At 48.0% G+C, this 16,530-nt stretch overlaps 1 protein-coding gene across 3 annotated transcripts in view; it reads right to left on the bottom strand.

Annotated features, from left to right (window-relative positions):
* Positions 1–16,530, bottom strand: part of LHFPL2 (LHFPL tetraspan subfamily member 2) — a 142,237-nt gene that overhangs the window by 15,111 nt on the left and 110,596 nt on the right. For all 3 annotated transcript variants that reach the window (XM_070412234.1, XM_070412233.1, XM_070412235.1), the window contains one exon: positions 4,737–5,366. In XM_070412234.1, the coding sequence (XP_070268335.1) occupies positions 4,737–5,163 (427 nt within the window). In that variant the 5' untranslated portion in view covers positions 5,164–5,366. The remainder of the gene's footprint in view (positions 1–4,736; positions 5,367–16,530) is intronic.

Below are 16,530 nucleotides of genomic sequence, written 5' to 3' on the forward strand. Positions count from 1 at the left end.
TGGGAGTGAATGGGTAGGGCATGGGATAAATCAGAAAGGTTGCTGGGACCGGGTTGAGATGTGGTTTACCCTGTGAAAAATGACAATTAGAATATCAAGTCCTGGATAATGACCAGGTATATTTTATATGCCTATATCCATACTTCCACATACATTCTGTTTCATGACAAAGCAGTTCCACAAGCAGCAAAGGCAAAACTCTCCACTCTTCTCTCTGATTCTTACCCTTTTATTCCTCCCCATTTCCCCTCTTCATAATGTCCTCCTTCATCCTCAATTATTGCTCACTTGCAATAAAGATGAGTCTGCACACACCAAGTCCTGAGCAGCCACAGCCAGGAGCAGTTCCCATGAGCACACCCTCTACCCCAGCCCAGTAGAGGCAGAGTTCAGCCCCCAGCAATCTATCTGGTCTGACTGGTGGAGCAGCTTGTGAAGCAATCCTGCTGGACTGAGCCGGCTGTAGACAGATAGAGGGCTACAGGGAGTAGAGAGCGTGAGAGCCAACCAGACACAAAGATGCAAATAGGCCTAGGAGGGGAGACGGAAGACAACAGGCAGCCAGGCCGGCATCTCATGAGCTAGTTCAACCCTCATGGCAACCCCAGTGGAATAGGCCAAGCCAGCACAAGTGAGCCAAATCCTGAGCTCATTTTAATGGCTTCTGTCCCAAACCTGAGTCACTGGGGATTCCACAGATTTCAAGACAGCCCTTCATGCATTTCCAAAAACAAACTGCTTGATGCTGTCATGGAAAACCTGGATCTTCGCATTCTATGGTTTCACTATGGATTACATCCAGGTCACAACCTAAGGAAGACAGCTGGCAAATCACCCTGCTGGGCGATTACCCAGCTTTTGTAATGAATCCCAGAGGGCTATGAGCCGATGTGTGTTTCTGGCTCTGCCAAGTCCTGGACAAGTCCTCACCAATAAAGACCAATCAGTCTGAGATTTATTCTGCGAGGGAAGCCTGAGAAGCCACCTGCAATCAAGACTCAGCTGCTAGAACCTGCTCCAGAAAGGAAAGGAATGGAGAATGTATATGTCAAGGGGAAGAGGAGTGAAAGAGGTTCTTTGCTTCCCCTCTCAATTCAACTGCTATTTTAAAAAAATGCTCTGAGGATACCTTAGTCACACCAAAGTCAGAGGACTGCTCTATACTCTTTAGCCTTAGTTCAGGCAGGCTTTTAAGGGGCCAGAGAATAGCACTATACAGCGGTTGATTTCAACAGAGCAAGGTCAATTATAAAGGCTTTTATAAAATACACCCCTAGTCCTTAGAATGCAGCAATTCTAGGAAACATAAAAAATGTACTAAAACCTGCCAAGAAAACAGAAATACTTGTAAGTTTTATCATATATACCTACCACTTATTATCTATTATGTGCCAAGACCTGTATTTAAGCCTTTCTCATATATTATCTAATTTAATTCTCAAAACATTATACCCATTTTACAGGTGAGAAAACTGAGGCTTAGAGAAGTGAGGTCAATTGGGCAACACGTCACAGCCACGTTAAGGTGAGATCAGGACTGATCCAGGACCATATGAGGCTTGAATTTTTAATTGCTATTAAGAGTGAGTATGGAACACCAAGGGTATTTATGCACAAATATTTAGGAAATGTCAGCTGGGTGTCCACATAATGGGCCTTGAAAGTAAATCCTGCTATCTGGGTTAACTTAACAGTGAAGAGTTGTATTTTATTATTATTTTATAAGTAACCCAGATCTTGAGATTTCCACTGAAGTAGCAGGTTCTTTCACATCAGCTTCTAAAGTAAAAATATCAAGATTATTTATGTTATGTTTTTTATAGACAACGAAGGCTATAACACCTGTGGCCTATTCTTTAAAATTAGGTATAATAAAGGAATATTCTTACAAATCTTGTAATTGCTCAACCAATTGTATTTTACAAAATTGCCATTTTTGCCAAAATGAAAGGTGCAAGAATAAATAGTCTGAATGTATTTCCAAAGAGTTATGCTGGCAACAGCCTCCTTTCTCACCATTTGTTTCGGTGTCAAATAGATCCAGGCAGGGCTGAGAGAAAGCGGGCAAGAGGAGAGAAAAGACTGATGCTCACAGCTGCGGCAAGTCCTTGGCTGAGGCTGACCACATGCTGTTACAGATTGGCCAAGAGGAGAGAAAGCAAGTCAGCTGCTTCGACACACTTTCTCAGCCATAGATCCAAGGACCATGGCTGTCATTTATGTTGGCTTGAACTGCCTGGTGTAGACCTCCCTGAGGGGAGAAAGAGCCCACTGAGCATCCCTTACAGATGCCTCTCACCCAACCCCAACACGAGGGAGTTGGCGGACTAGTCCTTCTTTCCTGTGACGACTTCTCAGAGAGATGCTCAACTGGAAGGAGAAAAGCAACAGCTTTCCCTGTATTTCAGTGCTTAGTCTTAGATCAGTGGGCCCTAGAGAGATAGTCTGATTATACAGGAATTTCTGCCTCCTGCCAATTTAAAATTTTTAGTAATTTCAGACTTAAGATCCTGTGTGTATGCAGGGGGGACATAAGTGATGGGGGTTGGGAGAAAGTTAAGATTTCTAGTAGGAAATCTAAACTTTGGAGGAGACCTGTGACCAACAGACTTGCACGGGGGATATGCTGCTACTTTCTTCTCTTCAACCCTTCTTTCCAGAGGCCTGATACAGTCAGAGAGAGAAAGAGGGAGATTGATAGAGAAGTCAGAAATAGCTCATTGGAGTGTGTGAATAATACCGAAGATATGTACTAATCTTTGTGCCAAAATGAACGTTCTTGCCATTTATGTGAAACAGCCAACAAGAGCACCAAAAAAATTGTTGGACTAGTCCACTTTCTTAGAGACTGAATTCAATGGACTAAACACTCTATTAAAAACTGCATGCAAATAGTCTTTTAAGACTGAAGGGTATCTAAAGTTGTTTCTGCATGACTGTAAAAACAGGTGTGGTGGTATAGCCCAAGAAGTCCCAGCCCTTACTCTAAATGGCCACTAATTTGCTAGGAGATACTGTCTCTCAGGATGAAAAGCATTCCTAGGGATGACAAACCCATTTCACCTGCATACCAGCATATTGATAAAGCTCACTGTAAATGCATGGAAAATTGCCTCTCTGGTCAACCAGAACTCTTCAATAGGACTAATAAATTGTGTGCTGGCTTCCTGTCATCTGCATGTTCACACTGACTTCCTAAAAGCTTTCGGTAATACTTCTCAACAAAAGTTTGAAGATATACACATGAATATAAACACAAATCCTTGAGGCCCTGTGTGTCTGAAGGGAATAAAGATAAACTTCAAATTTCAGAAGTGAATAAAAAAGAGGACAATGTTTCTTCTTCCTCTAACCAAAGCTGAAATCAAAAGTCTAAGATTAAAAAAAAAAAACTAAGGTAAAGTCATATTTTCCAAACTCCCTATTTTTCAGAAGAGGAATGCCAGGATACAGAGAGGTGGTACATTTATCTCTGGGCCCATTACCCCCTACACACACATACTCCCCCCTTAAGATTTGAAAAAGGAAAACATTTATCTTATCAGCTGTTTTTTTGGGGGGGAAAAAACCGTGTTTGATCTGTTTACTTGGAAGCCAGCCTGCTGAGCTCAAGAGTTTGCTATCAGGCAGACCAGAGTGAATTCATTTAGGCTGTTTCTTTCCAGGCCTGGACACCAGGCCCAGCGCTTATCCTCACTGTCAAGGAGTTCTGTGCACACACTTTAGAATTTGCTGAGGGATTGTCATTGTGCCCTTCAGTTAGGGTTGTAGGTAGATTGCTGTTTCTCCTGTTAGAGTTCAGAACAATAAGCAGCTTGGTTATGATTGTTGAAATGTTCATTTCTTTTCTGAAAAAGCAAGAGTCTATCCCTCTGCTTCCTTGAGGATGTCTTCACTCTGCCTCGCATGTGCGCGTATTTCTGCCATCTAGACCAAGTCCCTTGAGCCCAAACTGACTCCCTCCCTCTTGGCTCAGGATCCACCTTTCAAAGCCACGTGGCAAAGTCCATGAAAGAACTGTTGGCCTTGGAAGTTTCTTGCAGTTCACAGCCTCCCCTCTCAATCACTGTAAGGAGCTCATACTTTTCTCTCCACCAATTTCTAACCAGCTCATCAGTGAAAAATCCCCAGAAAGTGGAAGTTAGTTTATATTTTCTGATCTGCACGGAACATTCTCCAGGCTCCAGGAGACAGACAATTTAAACCAGCACATGAAACTCAGAGCAGCTAGCTGATACCAACTCCTTTCCAGCTTGCTGCTTCCCCTACCAAAGCTGAAATCATGGGGTTGGGCTGACTGGTGGCAACCAGCTCCCAGCTCCCCTCCCTAAATGGACACCCCACACTCACATTCCTCCTCAGCATAGAGCGCTTGCTGCAGGTGGGACCTAACTCCCCAGTGGATGCACTATGTAGAAAACATGCTTTTAATTTAATGGGAAAAGCAGAGTCGTAGTAGTTTCTTCAACAAAATCCAACAACTTGGAACCCGAGGAAACAGCAATGAACAGGAACATGAGAGCAGAGAACAGACACTTCCTCCAAAGAGGGGAGTAAAACAAAAAAAGGGAGTGACCAAGGCAGCGTGCCCACGGTGCTGAAGACAGACTTTTGCAAAATCAACCTGACCAGACAAAAGAGGGTCTTCAAAACGCACAGTAAGTGAGTAAGCAAGTGTGTGCGCCCTGCACAGAGCCCCTCCCGCTCCCAGGCCCCGTCCCTCCTCGCACGCTTACCTGCAATTCCTTGCAACAGCCCGCAAACGTTGAAAATACTTTTCTTCATGATGCTCTGCACACACATGGTGAAGACAGACACCAGGGCCACCATGCAGAGGATGAAGATGCCCGCGGCTAAGAAGATGGCAGTGGCCTGCCAGAAGCCGCTGGCGATCTCCCCGAAGTTCTCAGCGTAGGGTCCGCACAGCGTCTCTCGCGGGACGTGCTGCACCCCGGGGTTGCGGATGCAGCGGGCGTAGATGCCCAGGGTCGGGTGGTGGGGCTCCGAGAGGCCGCCCCGCTCCTCGGGATCCGTGCCGCCGTGGGTCTTGGCTTTCCCAATCAGCCAGTCTGCGCTCATGAAGGCGATGAGCTCTGCAAACGCCACCACAATACTCAGGAGGGTCCAGAGCATCGAGCGACAGGTGACAATGACATGACACATATTGCTGTTCAAGGCGGAAAGAGGCAGGAGTCCACGGAGTTAATAATAAAAAGCCGGTGGAGAGGGAGGCTCGGGCGGCCTCAGCAGGAAGTCGCTGCTGGGGGGACTCACTCCCACAGCCCAGGGTTCCTTTCTCCGGGATCCTGGCGCCGGTCCTGGGCTGTCATGCTGCCATGTCCGGGCTCAGAGCTCAGCAGCCTCACCTAAGGGAGAAGAGTAGGAGGCGGTCAGCAGCGCCAGGCCCCGCCCCTGCAGCGGCAAACTTGCGGGTCCCCAAACCCCAGTGTGAGCGCTGGCTGCGCCGCCCGACTCCCTGCGCTGCTGACCTTCCCGCAGTCTTCCACTCCCACCCCCCACCCTCCACAGCCACCACCCAGGTCCCCACAGAACCTGTGGAGCGGGTCCGGTCCCCAGCCAGCACGCGGCCCTTCTCCTGAGTTTGTGGTCTTTGTTTCCTTCCCAAACTCTCCGAACTGACTGGTGGTTACCCTTATCTCCAGGCAGCGTGACAAAGGCAAGAGGCCCTGCCAGCCCCTTCCCCCGCCCCAGGGGCGCCCGCTCCATCATCTTTTTAGGAAAAGTCAAACAGCACAGGGATCCAGACAGATCTAGACATACTGGCAGTGAACCATCAACAGGTGGGCTTGCGCTTTTAAAAGTTCACAGGTCTCTTTGCCTGCTGTCTTGGTACTAGAGCAGCTAAGTTTGAAAAACTTGCACCAAAAGTTTTTGCTTAACAGCAGAGAGCAGCAACACCTAATTTTATTGCCTGGGAATCAAATTACCAACAGAGACATAAGAGTATTTGCTTCATGGGTAAAAGAGAATAAAAGGAAACAATGCCATAAAAAAAATAACACATTGCTACACAAACTGCTTTTTCACCCATTTTCTCAGAGGGTCATTTTTAGATAAAATAAACTACACTAATTAAAATGCAAGAAAAAAAGAAACTCAAGAGTTCGTGACTTAGTCACTTGGAGAAATTATTTAAAAATGACTATTGACTAAGTGTCTTTCCACTGAGTGGATTTGTTGACAACAGAAACTTGCCTGTAAAGAATGAACTGTCCCGATTCATCACATGGGCCTCTGCCTGAGTGTCCACTCACCCCAGGTCTGGAACTCAGCATGCCCATTGTTTCTGATCTCACAAGGACTCATTCTCTTCCCAAGGACAAATGGCTTCATTACCAGAGGGCTTTGCTCTAACAGCTCAGCCCCCCCTTCAGAGGAGCCTGAACCCTGACAGGGGCCACAGTGCTCATTGGCAGCCCCGTTTTCTGCCCCTTCTCCAAGGTCAGGAAGCACTGCACAGGTCACATCTGACATCTGGGTGCATGGCTCTGTTCTGAACGATTAGATCTTATTAACCCAGGTCATGTCAACTGCATAAGAACTACAAAGCCCCATGGCATGTTGGCAGCTGGTAGGGCAGGGAGTGAGGGAAGATGGAGGAAGTGGGGAAATAGGACAGCCCAGTGCCAAAGTTTCTGCATCATGCCGGCTGACGTCTGGTGAGGAGTGACTACTTATCTCACAAAGCACAAAACGCATTTGAAAGTTCTCACCCATTGTAGTTTTGCAACGTACTATTTTAGGAAATTAGCACAATACTAGAAACATAGGCACTTAATAATTGTAAGTGTGTGTGTAATGAGGCTGTTCTGGGTCGTGTGTTCAACTGCAAGAGTTTCAGAATCCACCAGGTCTGGGTTCCCAACCCAGTAGCACCACTGACTGATCATGCTCTGCTTCCTCATCTGCCAGATGGGGACAGTAGAGTACCCTGCCTCATGAACTTGTGAGGAGTAAACAAGAACCTGTTCAAGCACCTTGCTCAGTGCATGGCATAGTAAGTGCTCAATAAATACCAACTCCTTTCCCTCAGGAGCTTTTCCCCTAACGTGGATGACACTGGTCAGACAACAATTTAACTGAAGGAGCTGCTCAGTAGATAACAGAAACTTGGCCATTGCACACAGAGAACGATTAAGCACAAGCTATTTAGAGATGAATGAGGTCACTGTGTCTAAGCTTCCCTGGTGGGCTTTCAGGGTGGGTACTGGTCTGACTTTCTGTTTCCCCACTGCCTACTCCAGCTGCGAAATTCCACTGTGGAAAATCAATTAGCACCAGGCCAGAAGTATAACCTATTCCTACTCACTCATTCTCGAGTCCCCATCCCCAAATATCACCAAATAGAAATGCCTTTGAAGAAAACTTAACAATACAACAGAGCCTTGGAGACTGTTCATAATGAACTGGCCATTCTGGATGAGAACAAGAAAACAGGTCCACGACTCCCCAGAGTCCCCTCCACCCTCATGAACACTTGGAGCCAACAGGTGGGAGCCCAGCCTGTTAGGAGAAAATGAGGCTTCTACAAAGTCTTCCAATTTGATTAGAAAACCAATTTACTGTTATGCCAGCCGATCTCCATCCCTGCCCCTCTTCTGTTTAATGGCAATTGCTCAGTGAATATAAACCTCTACATATTTGTCCTCTGGCAGAACCTTGGGACTCTGCTACTTCTTAGGTGATGCGGATGCTAATTAATATGCCAAGTGTCCACTGTCTTGGCCAACGAGCTCTGCTTAAAGTCAGGAATACAATTAGTTTGCGACTTCTGAAGAGAAAGGATGTGAAACTTAAGAAGGGAAGATGGCACTCCCGGGCTTAGCAAAATGGTCCATGCCAAACCCAAGGCAGGGTTATTTAGGGACCCGTGTGCTTAGTGTAGGCTAGATAGTTCCCTGTCCTTTTGCACTAAAACAATCCACTGCACCAAATTCTTATATCCATGCCTGAGTGGCTGGGGTGAGGCCTTTATTCTTCTTTGTTTGTTCTCCCCAGCTAGTTTGCTAATTACTGCTATGACAGAAATAGCCAGGATAGCAAGGCTGACAAAAACGGAACATCCAAGAAAAATCCTCAGGTTGCAGGAACAAGGGAAAACCTGGAAACAGCACAGCAAGGGCTCCAGAGTGGTCTGTGTTCTGGAACGTGTCCCACTCTGGCTGTGCCCCACGTGCAGGGATGCCTGCTGACATAGCATCTGCATCAAAGGGGAAGTAGATCCTTGTTAACCACAGGGATTCGGGCACAGAAAGTCTGAGCATGCAATCCACTGCTGCTCAGTGCACTTCCTGCTTCTTCAAAACTCACTTAGTAAAACCAGCCCCTCCCTGACATTCCCTATAAAAGTCTTCTCTCCATGGGCTACCCAATCCATTCCCCTCCAGGGCACCTGACTTTACTATCACATCACTGATGGTTAAGGGTAATTGGACGCCCTTTGACGTTCAGAAAATGATGCTATGCTTGTCCTAACGATCCGCTGAGTAAAGCCTCTTGGCAAGTAATAGAGAAAAACACCAAACAAATGAGAATTCTGCAGAAACCTGGAGTAATGGAGGAGTTGATAAATGGTTGGTCCCTGCGGTCGATTATACCTGTGTTCTCCTCAGAGCCCTGATAGTTACCGAGGGGGAAGGTGCTGTGCAGAGCCAGACCCCCTCGGGAATGCGCATCATGGGATCCTATCTCCGGCAGCTTTGCTGTCAGTGAGAAGGGAAGAAAGTGTGTGTGAGGAGAGCCCCCAGTGCCACCTGGCTAGGAGGCTCCCTAAAGAAACCAGGAGCCAGGCTCCCTTCCCCTGGAAAGGCAGAGGCAACCTGAATGCACTGCAAACAAAGCTGCACCAGAAACCACACTGTCCACATTGCAGCAGCAGCCAGGCCCATGAATGAGGCCACGGCAGACACAGTTCTGAAGAACACTACCTTGCTTGCTCACCTGGGTCTGGTTTTCAAGTTTATTATGAAACTTCACAACACAGACATAAGCTAAAAAGAACAATGAACACCCAGACTGGTGTTAGCATTTTGCCATGCTTGCTCCGTCACTATGGTATACACACTCACACCAGCACTCACACACAGACATTTCTGTCACTGTGATATACACACTCACCAGCACTCACACACAGACATTTCTGGACTGTCTGAAAATGAGTTTCAGATGTCTTGACACTTCACCTCCAAGTACTTTAGCATACACCTCCTAAAAATAAGGACATTTTCCTACGTAACCACAATAAAATTAACACGCCCAAGAAAACTAACAATAACTCCTTATATTCAAAGCATAGTCCACAGTCAAATTTCTCTACCCTGCCCCATTTTAATAGCTGTTTTCTTAAAACCATGACTCAATCAAAGCTCATGTACTGCATTTAGTTATGTGTCTTTAGTTCCTTTTGGTCAAAAATAGTCCTTCCAACACTAATCTATCCCTTTCTGCCCAGGTTCCCCAGATACTGACCTTTTTGAAGCTACCAGGCCAGCTGTCTTATGGAATACCCAACAGTCTGGATTTGTCTATTTCCTCACACGGCCATTTAAAATTGCTCTCTATCCTGTTTTATAGAAACTGGAGGTTAAATCTAAAGGCTAGTTTAGATTCAGCTTCAATATTTCAGGGAGAATCCTTGGCAGGTGATGCTGTATAATTCCTAGTGTGTCATATCTGGGAGGAAAATGACGGGCTACACTTCCGAATCAGAATAACTTTACGAATGTATACACATATGTGCGTGTGTATCCCGCTGTCTGTCTAGAGAGAACATGCACAGGTCCTCTCTGGTCCTAAAGAATCCGGATTGTTGTGAGGAAGTGGTTAGAAGGCGGACCTGGGCAGGATTCTGTTTTGAAGGCTCCTTGGGTGGATTCTGATGCCTCGGGTGAGAAGCCCTGTCCTGAGAGATGCCATCCCAGAAGCTGAAGAAGTCTTTTTCCACATGACTTTCATTCCTAAGACAGGTTTGCTGTGTTTCTTGTAGATGGAACCACATTTTCTATGTAACTTATAAAAACACAGAGAGATCTGCAGATCGAGGGAGGGAGCTACAACTTCCAAGCGGCCGCCCTTCCAGGAGGGCACAGCTTGTCATGATGAGGAAAGATTTGTGTGACCATAAGGAAGGGCCATCCTTCCTCTAACTGCAGAGCCTTCCTTTAAAAGAGGAACAACCTGGGCCCAGCTGGTGTGGCTCAACGGTTCGACCTTTGAACCAAGAGGTCATGGTTTGATTCCTGGTCAGGGCATATGACCAGGTTGTGGGCTCAATCCCCAGTGTAGGGTGTGCAGGAGGCAGCCGATCGGTGATTCTTTCTCATCATTGATGTTTCTATCTCTCTCTCCCTCTCCCTTCCTCTCTGAAATCAAGAAAAATATATTTAAAAATAAATAAATGAAAATAAAAAGGACCAACCTGGGCTGCCAACGCTTCTCTCCTGTCTTGCTCTCTGCCCTCCACTCAGCCATGTGGAGGGGGCATTCGGCAGTGGACCAAGCCATGTTGGGAAAGGGCACTGAGCTGTGTGAGGTGGGGTGGCGGTGTTTTAAGAGCTGTGTAAACAGGCCTGGGATAAAATCTCCACTTTGCCACTAAACAGCTGTGTGTCCTTTATATTTCACCTCTGCCAGCCTCAGTTTCCTCACCTGTAAAATAAGGCTAACAGCATCTTCCTCATGAGACTGCCATGAGGATCAAGAGAGAAAGTGTATATAAAATCATCAGCAAGGCTTCCGATTCATTGTGCTCGACATATCTTAACTATCATCAATCATTATCCATGATTAGCTTGAAGTATTTGTGGTTCAGGGAGTACTCAAAACTGTTAACTCCTATTATTTTTTTAATGGAGAATTTTTTTCTTTATTGAGAAACTGAAGACTTGGGTACATCAAATAAAACCTATTTCGGGGGGCGAGGAGGGGGAAGGAATCAAAATCCACAATGGGGGGGCGGGGGAATTAACACTGTGTGGACCATAGCAGAACCCAGAGACTATATTCTTTAAATTGAAAAATCCTAGGTGTTTCATAATTGACCTTTTGTTACAAAATGACCTATTAGATTTGCAGTTTGTGGTTTGTTTTTTTTTTTTAAATATATTTTATTGATTTTTCACAGAGAGGAAGGGAGAGGGATAGAGAGTCAGAAACATCGGTGAGAGAGAAACATCGATCAGCTGCCTCCCGCACGCCCCCCACTGGGGATGTGCCCACAGCGAAGGTACATGCCCTTGACCAGAATCGAACCTGGGACCCTTGAGTCTGCAGGCTGACGCTCTATCCACTGAGCCAAACCGGTCAGGGCGAGTTTGTGGTTATTGGTGTTGAGGTCCATAGGACAAGCTAGGAAGTCTTCAAACCTTGAGCTGAATTCCATGAGGGGTAATTTGGCTTTTGAATCATCTTGTCCCTGCCTAAGAGGTAGCGGCCGCAACAGCGCCCACCTTCTGGGCAGCTTCTTGCTTGGCATGATGAGCCTGTAGACCCGCCACAGCTTCATCCACCCGGAGAGGAGAGACTCGGGGACTCCAGCACGTGCAGCACTCAGAGTTGTCGACCTCTAGACGCTTCCCGTAGTCTCTCCAGCCAGGTTCGCATGCACAGTTTGGATGAGGGGAAACAAACCATCTCCCAGCGTCTGCTTCTGTTCCTGGCGGGGGTGCTGCGGCCAGCATGGAGGCAGTCAGGGGCTCCTGCCCTGCACACGGACCGCAGACTGGGTGCCTGCAGAGGGGGGATGGCCTTGTCTGCAGCCTCTTGGGTCTCAAAGTGAACAAAGGCATAATCCTTAGAGCCGTTCTCATCACACAGCACCTGGCAGGGCAGAATGTTTCCAAAAGCAGGAAAGTATCCTCACGTGCCTTGTTATCTACTGACTTATCCAGGTTCTTGATGAAGACGGTTCCCACACCAGCTTTTCTCAGAGGGCCCCCTCTGAGACCACATGGTGCGGATTGGCTTTCCCCTAATCACATCCAAGCTCATAGTCTCCAAGGCCCCCTCAGCCTCAGCCGGCTGCTGGAAACTGACCTAGGCATAGCCCAGGGGCCGGTGATCATATCGCGGCAGACCAGCATGGACAGTGCGGCCCGCAGGGCCATGCCCTTCACACGGCCTGGCCTCGGTGACGTCCGCGTGCAGGTCACCCACGCACAGGGAGGCCGTGGGGTAGCTGCTGGCAGCAGCGTCCATCTCCCTGCCCCACAACCCCAAGCCCCGCCAGGACTTTTTACAGGGGCCACACAGGACAAAAGGGGCTCTTCCCGGAGCAGGGCCGCGCAGCTGGCTCACAGGTGGCAGAGCTGGCGCGGCTCGGAAGCAGGAGGCACCCAGGAGACCGCAGGGCCACAGACAAGAGGCTCTCAAAAACATCATGGCCCTCCCAGGGAGTTTGTAACTTTCAGCTGTCCTGGTCTGAAGCTCCAAATTTCCAAAATAAGTTTATTAAATTGGGGCCTTCCCTCCAAATTACAAAAATTCCTAAAGAGCCAACAAAATGGTGCCCACGCAGCCTCTGGGATACAGGTTTCTCTTTAAATATAGGCCTCGGGCTCCTGGCAGTTAAAGGGTTTAAGGTTACAGCCGCCAAGGAAGAGGGATGCAAAATATTTGTTGGTGTTGGCCGGGAGGGGAGGCGGGGAGTGCGTGGACACCGCAGCTCACCACCCACAGGACCCACAGACGGGACTCCCAGGTGCGGTGGGCAGGCCTGAGGCAGCAAAGGTGACTTCCCGGAGGAGGATTCGCTTTTTCTTTAAAATCTTTTTTCTTTTTTTAAAGAAAGAAAGTGTTTTCAGTTTTGTTTTTAATCTTTTTCTCTCTTTTTCTTCAGGCTACTGAGCCCCAAAAGTGGCAGAGGCTGTGGCGACCCAGGACGGAGAGACAACTCCTCTTATTAATGATAACTTTGCTACACGGACCCATGTGGTCCAGACAATCAGTACACTTTGAAGAAGAACGTATGTTGCTCCTCCCTCACTGGCAGTTTCTTGGCTGATGCCTGTTCTCATGATCTCCATCTCCTTGGACATCACGTGTCTTCTGGGGGCCTGGATGGGAGAAGTACGCGCTCTCACTTCCCCACGATGGAGAGCCTCTAGAGTGCCGCTGCTTCCAGTGTGGTCCCGGACCACCCGCCTCCTCCGGGGGCCTAGGCCACCTGCTCAAAAAACCAAGTATACTTGGGCCCCCTCCCACACACACTGAATCAAACTTTCTGGAGGTGTTGCCAGAAACTGCATTTTTTACAAGCCCCCAAGAGAGTCCCGGCAGCTACATCTCAGCATCAGGAGCCCTGAGGAAGCCTCAGGAGCCCTGAGGTGGGCCTGGCTTGGTGCGGGGGAGGGAGAGACTGAAGAGAAGAGGCAGGGAACTGTGGCCCAGCCCTCAGGACAGAGCCAACCACCTGTCCTCAGCACAGCTCTCCAGCCACACAAGTCACAGGGACCAGCGATTGTGCAGGGGGACCAGCTGTCCCCCTGGCTCATGTGTTGTCCCATAATCCTCTCAAGGCATGAAGGGGCTGCCCACACATTCAGGACCTCCTCTTTTCGAGCACAAAAGAAGCTTTGGAGCTGTAGGGACAGGGCTGAGACACACGGCTTAGCACATTGCGTGATTTTAGGAAAAAAAATACAGCGACCAAAGGAGGTTTTAGAAACTCTCACCGGCCCTGGCCACCCCCTACAATACACGCTATGGAAAAACACACATTTTGACTATTCAAGAAGAGGGTCCTAATGCACTAATAACTAATAATTATATTGTTCTTTGAGTTACTGGCTCAACATGCTCAACACTTCCTGTTTATTGCCAACATCCATCCCATGGTCTCCATAGTTCCCTTTCCTCCAGACACTCCTGGGAAAACCCACGCTGTGGTTCTCAACCGGGGGCAGTTTTGCCTCTGCTCCCCTCGCAGGGGGCATCTGGCAAAGTCTGAAGACATCTTTGGTTGCCACACCTTGGGGGTAGGAGGGGATGGGGCTACTGGTATCTAGTGGGAGAGGCCGAGGTTGCTACCTACCAACCCACAGGGCACAGCCCGCCCCCAGGAAAAAGCGGTGTCCGCAGTCAAGTGAGAACCCTGCTCTGGCAGCTTCCAGCCGAGAGCAGTTTTTATATTTGTAGGTGCAACTTAAAACAGATTTCTAAAACCTTTACATTTTAAAAAGGTATATTCTAAAGAGTCAAGTCACACAGTCTCATCTGGATGGACATTCACAGTATTTACTAAATTAAGCAAACCTTCTGTTGTTTTTCTGAAAAATTTTAAGGTCTGTGCCAATCTGTGTGTCCAGGCTGGTAGGCTGGCGGGATGCAGGATCTGACTTGTCAGAGGGGACAGACCTTGACCGGCTTCTGGGTCCCAGCAGCTTCTCCCAGTCACAGACCACAGTCAGTTTTTGTTCCCTGTAATCTCTATTCTGCAAAATGGCAAAATCCCCACCCCTACCCCAGTTATTAAGACTGGGAGTGCATCTGCTGTTAACATTCTTCATCTCCATTCCACCTGAAGGTCTTGAACTTGCCTCAGAAAACACCAAGGTTGGCCACACGGCCTTGACGTCTCTTGAACTCCCATCCCCTAGAGTTGGCCTGGGCCACTCAAACTGTCAGGAGCTTACCACGTAGGCTGCTTGATTTCAGGCATTCTGGTGATTCCCTCACCCCAGCGTGGCTCCCCTCCCCTCCATGCTTCTCTCTCCCTTGCACCCCTCGGCGGTTTCTGCTGCTGTGTGGCTTCTCGGGGCAGAAAGGTCCTAATTCTTCAAACCACCTGAACTAGCCTCTTTCATTTCTCGGCCTGGAGCTCCCAGTGAGCTCCTGCTTATTGTCAAGTTTTTTAATCACTGGCCCAGGCCAGTCACATTTCCTTCCAGGTGCCCATTCCGACTCCTCCTTATCCAGTCAATCACGCTCTGAGCACCTTTTCTTTTCGAGAGGGGTCATTTTTACATTTCTGTCCTGAGGCATCTGCAGCCAGAGAGCAGGTCTGTCCACCTGACTGGTCCTAATTTCTAAAAACTTACCTTTCCCTTCTACAAATGTCATCTAAAAGTCGTTAGGAGGCTAGTCTACCTTTATGTGCCCTGCTGCTTCATTAGACCAGAGAGACCGAAAATCCAACTCTCCAGGTAAGTGCTAAAGTTTGATTTGACTTAGATCCTATAAGCCAGGGGCGACATGCCGACGCCCTGTACATACTGTGGGGTCAAAAGGTTTTATCGTTTATTTAGATGGAATAAGAACTTGAAGAGTTGCCTTTTAATGCCACTGTTTTATATACTTTTAAACAAAATGTATTTTTCACATTCATAATGAATTCTGTGATATCAGGCAAAATGTACATCTTAAAGTGAGCCTCATTAGTCTTTTCAGGATTAGTGAGAAAGTACAGAGTTTTAATAGAGAAAAGTATCAAAGACTGGCAAACAAAGAACTTATACATAAAAATCAAGATACACAATTAATGCCCTCTGTGTAAGTGGCTCCACTCTGAGCATAAACAACCCGCGGGAGGATGGGCTTCCAGCCCGTCTAAGAGGACAGCTGGGCAGCCTCCCCCAGGGCTGGGAGCACCACGGTCGTTCTCACAGCAAGTGCAGGCCTCCCAGGCCCTCTGTGCAGGGGCAGAAAGAATAACTGCTTGTTCGCAAGATCAGTGCCACCAGGTTCCCTTCCAACAGCTTAAGAGCCCAAACATGATAAATGGAGAGGATTATGCCACCTGTTATTTGACTCTCTCACAAATCCATAAAACACCCGAAAACCCAAGAATCAACTAGAACCAGAGGCCCTTCCGTACTGGAAGCTTCTGGAAAAGCCCTTGTGGAAGACGGGGTTATTATTTCAAATACTCTCCGTGCCTCCTCCTCAGAGGTTACATTTCCCAGCCCATTGACGTCAGGCCTGACCACGGGCCCTGCTCCAGCCAATCTGCCGCTTCTGAGCAGACGCGTCAGGAGCTGGTGCTTTGCTGTCCAGCTCTCTTCCCTCTCCCATGAGATCAGAAAAACCCCAGGCCGAGCCCTCTCCTCGACCTGGGGCCTGACAACATGAAGCAGAGGCACTGCGGACCCTGATGCACAGACACGCAGGGTGGGCGAGAAACCAACGCTCTGCAGCCAGTGCTGAGATTTCAGGGTCACAACACGACCCACCTCTTCTGAGGGCTCGGCTCCCGGCAGAGTCCAGGCGCCTGCCCACCCATCCTGCCTCTCTTTGGTATCAGGTTAAATTCAACTTCACCATCCCCTACCACGTACATGGCACAGAGCTTTTTGAAAGCAAACAGTAATAAACATCATCTTGTGACACACATTACAGCCTGGCAACTATCTCAGAAGCATGCGCCATATAGTCACTGCTGCAATAAAGGCTTTGCTCTCCTAATATATTTACTTTAGGGTTAATGGATGGAAGCGCTGGGAAGTAAGGAAACCCCCGTTGAGTCAACGAGATCATCAGAAGCAACTGCGAGAGGCAGCTCGAAGAATCACTTCC

This window comes from Myotis yumanensis, unplaced genomic scaffold, assembly GCF_028538775.1.
Source record: "Myotis yumanensis isolate MYYU_CA2020_CCGP unplaced genomic scaffold, mMyoYum1.0.hap1 SCAF_4, whole genome shotgun sequence".
Taxonomy (NCBI): domain Eukaryota; kingdom Metazoa; phylum Chordata; class Mammalia; order Chiroptera; family Vespertilionidae; genus Myotis; species Myotis yumanensis.